The sequence below is a fragment of the Cryptomeria japonica genome, chromosome 10 (assembly GCF_030272615.1).
Source record: "Cryptomeria japonica chromosome 10, Sugi_1.0, whole genome shotgun sequence".
Lineage (NCBI taxonomy): Eukaryota > Viridiplantae > Streptophyta > Pinopsida > Cupressales > Cupressaceae > Cryptomeria > Cryptomeria japonica.
Window position 1 is genome coordinate 267,757,680 of NC_081414.1, and position 2,304 is coordinate 267,759,983.

Consider the following 2,304-nt stretch of genomic DNA (forward strand, 5'->3'; position numbering starts at 1 on the left):
TCTAGGTTTCCGATTTGACAGCCAACCGTGGCCGTCGGTCATTGAAGTAAATAGAGAGTTAAATATATTAGTGGCAGCAGCTACTGTTGATAAAGACTTCCCTCACCAGCAAAGTGAAGCAGCTGAACTGTCGTTTTAAAGAATAAAATAATTGAAAGATACAAAACAAAAGTGTCATTTTCATATCATGGACAGTACAACGTCAACCTGTGGAACAGAAAGATTCACATCGCAAACATGCCATGCTCTAATAATTGAGGGCACAAGTAGCAACAGCAGTTTTATATAAAGTCTTCCCTCCCCAGCAAACTAAAGCACCAGTCTCCCTTTCTGGGTTTCCTTAATCATGGATCTCAATATGAGTGTTTCTGCAATAGGACTCGCAATCTTTTTGTTTACTGTGTTGCTCTCCTTTCTATTGGGATGGGCGAGAAAAAACAACGGGAGATTGAGTTTGCCAGGACCATTAGCGCTGCCCATCATTGGAAACCTCCATCAGTTGGGAGCTCTTCCTCACCGCAGTCTGCAACGGCTGGCTGAGAAACATGGGCCAATCATGTTGGTGAAGATGGGTTTTGTTCCCGTAGTGGTTGCGTCTTCTTCTGAGACGGCGAAGCACTTCCTGAAAACCCACGATTTGAATTTCGCCAACAGGCCGTCTATTGCCGCTGCCAAATACCTGTTTTACAATCACAAGGACATCGTGTTTGCTCCCTACGGGGATTATTGGCGAAACATGAGAAAAATATGCATGTTGGAGCTGCTGAGTGCCCAGAGAATCGAGTCGTTCAATAGTGTGAGGGAGGAAGAGGCGCTGGCGATGGTCCGATCGATCTGGGAGAAGAGTGAGGAAGGCAGAGTGGGCGTGGATGTGAGCCAGAGCGTCGCCTGCTACATCTCCGACTTGATGTGGCGAATATTGACGGGAAGGACAAACGCCGACTGCCTCTCCGGTGGGACTGCGTTTGAGGAGTTGGTCTGGGAGGGTAATGTGTTGATGGGAGCTGTTAATATTGGCGATTTCATTCCTTGTTTGGAGTGGCTCGATTTGCAGGGACTGAGGCGACGTATGAAGAATGTCCACCAGCAGTTGGATGCTATTTTTGACAAAATAATAGATGAACATGTGGAGCGCAAGGGGAGGCGCAGCGTGGAGGAGGAGGAGGAGGAGGAGCGGCAGAAAGACTTGATTGATGTGCTTGTGGATATGGATATCACAGATGAAGATAAGAAGGGTATCATTATGGTGAGTCAACTCTCAACTTTCTTGTATGTGGGGTTGTACTATTTTTTAATTATATATGTTAGTGTAGTGGGTACATTAGTTTGTATTGATTACAGGTGTCACTAATGTATCTATGTATATATAGGATATGTTTCTTGGTGGAATAGAGTCATCCGCAATCACATTGGAATGGGTAATGAGTGAGTTATTGAGAAATCTACATGTCATGAAGAAATTGCAAGAAGAAATTGATTTTATATTAAAAAGAGATGAGAAAATAACAAACTCGCATATTGCAAGCATGGAATACTTGCATTGTGTGGTGAAAGAGACATTAAGATTATATCCAATAGGCCCCTTGCTCATTCCCCGCGAATCTACAGAATCTTGTGTTGTGGAAGGACCTCATCATGACTACTTCATACCAGCAAGAACAAGGGTTATCATTAATGCTTGGGCGATAGGAAGAGATCCAAGAGTTTGGAAAGATCCATTTGAATTTAGGCCTGAGAGATTTGTGAGCAAAAATTTTGATATAATTAGAGATCTTGAATTAAGAATGATTCCTTTTGGAGCAGGAAGGAGAGGTTGCCCTGGTGCTTCCATGGCCATTGCTAATATTGAGCTTGCATTAGTACACCTTCTCCATTTCTTTGATTGGAGATGTGAAGGAGAGTTAGACATGAGAGAATCTTTTGGATCTACTATTCCAAGGAAAACACATCTCTTTGCTATTCCAACTTGGAGGTTAAGGGTGAATGCACCGTCTTGCCTCAAAATTTAATTACAATTGAAAATGTTGAGTACATATTGACTTGAATTATGTAAAATATGAGCATTAATTATAAATAAATATTATTATCATGATGAAATGAATACAAAATGTATACGTAGTACAATAAGTTGATTTCATTATTTCCATTATGTTAATTGATCTTTATATCTATTTACCTAATATAGTATAGCTCAAATAAAACATGATCCTCACATAAAAAATAGATTATTAAAAAAAATTTATTCAACAAATTAATAGTAATTTTATTTTGATCTCTTTCCCTCAATACTTCTTGCACCAATTT

The 2,304-nt window shown here is 40.4% G+C and overlaps 1 protein-coding gene across 1 annotated transcript; it reads left to right on the plus strand.

Moving 5' to 3' along the window:
- Window positions 1-280: 280 nt before the first annotated feature.
- Window positions 281-2,097, plus strand: LOC131039147 (cytochrome P450 750A1). Its single transcript, XM_057971817.2, has 2 exons — window positions 281-1,246; window positions 1,371-2,097. The coding sequence occupies exons 1-2, from the start codon at window positions 347-349 to the stop codon at window positions 2,007-2,009; spliced, it is 1,539 nt and encodes a 512-aa protein (XP_057827800.2). The 5' UTR covers window positions 281-346; the 3' UTR covers window positions 2,010-2,097.
- Window positions 2,098-2,304: the final 207 nt, after the last annotated feature.

Excerpts from the sequence above, each read along its gene's own strand:
- LOC131039147 (XM_057971817.2), top strand. The coding sequence starts at position 347 with ATGGATCTCAATATGAGTGTTTCTGCAATAGGACTCGCAATCTTTTTG. Across the intron at positions 1,247-1,370 it reads ATAAGAAGGGTATCATTATG|GATATGTTTCTTGGTGGAAT; the intron begins GTGAGTCAACTC and ends ATGTATATATAG.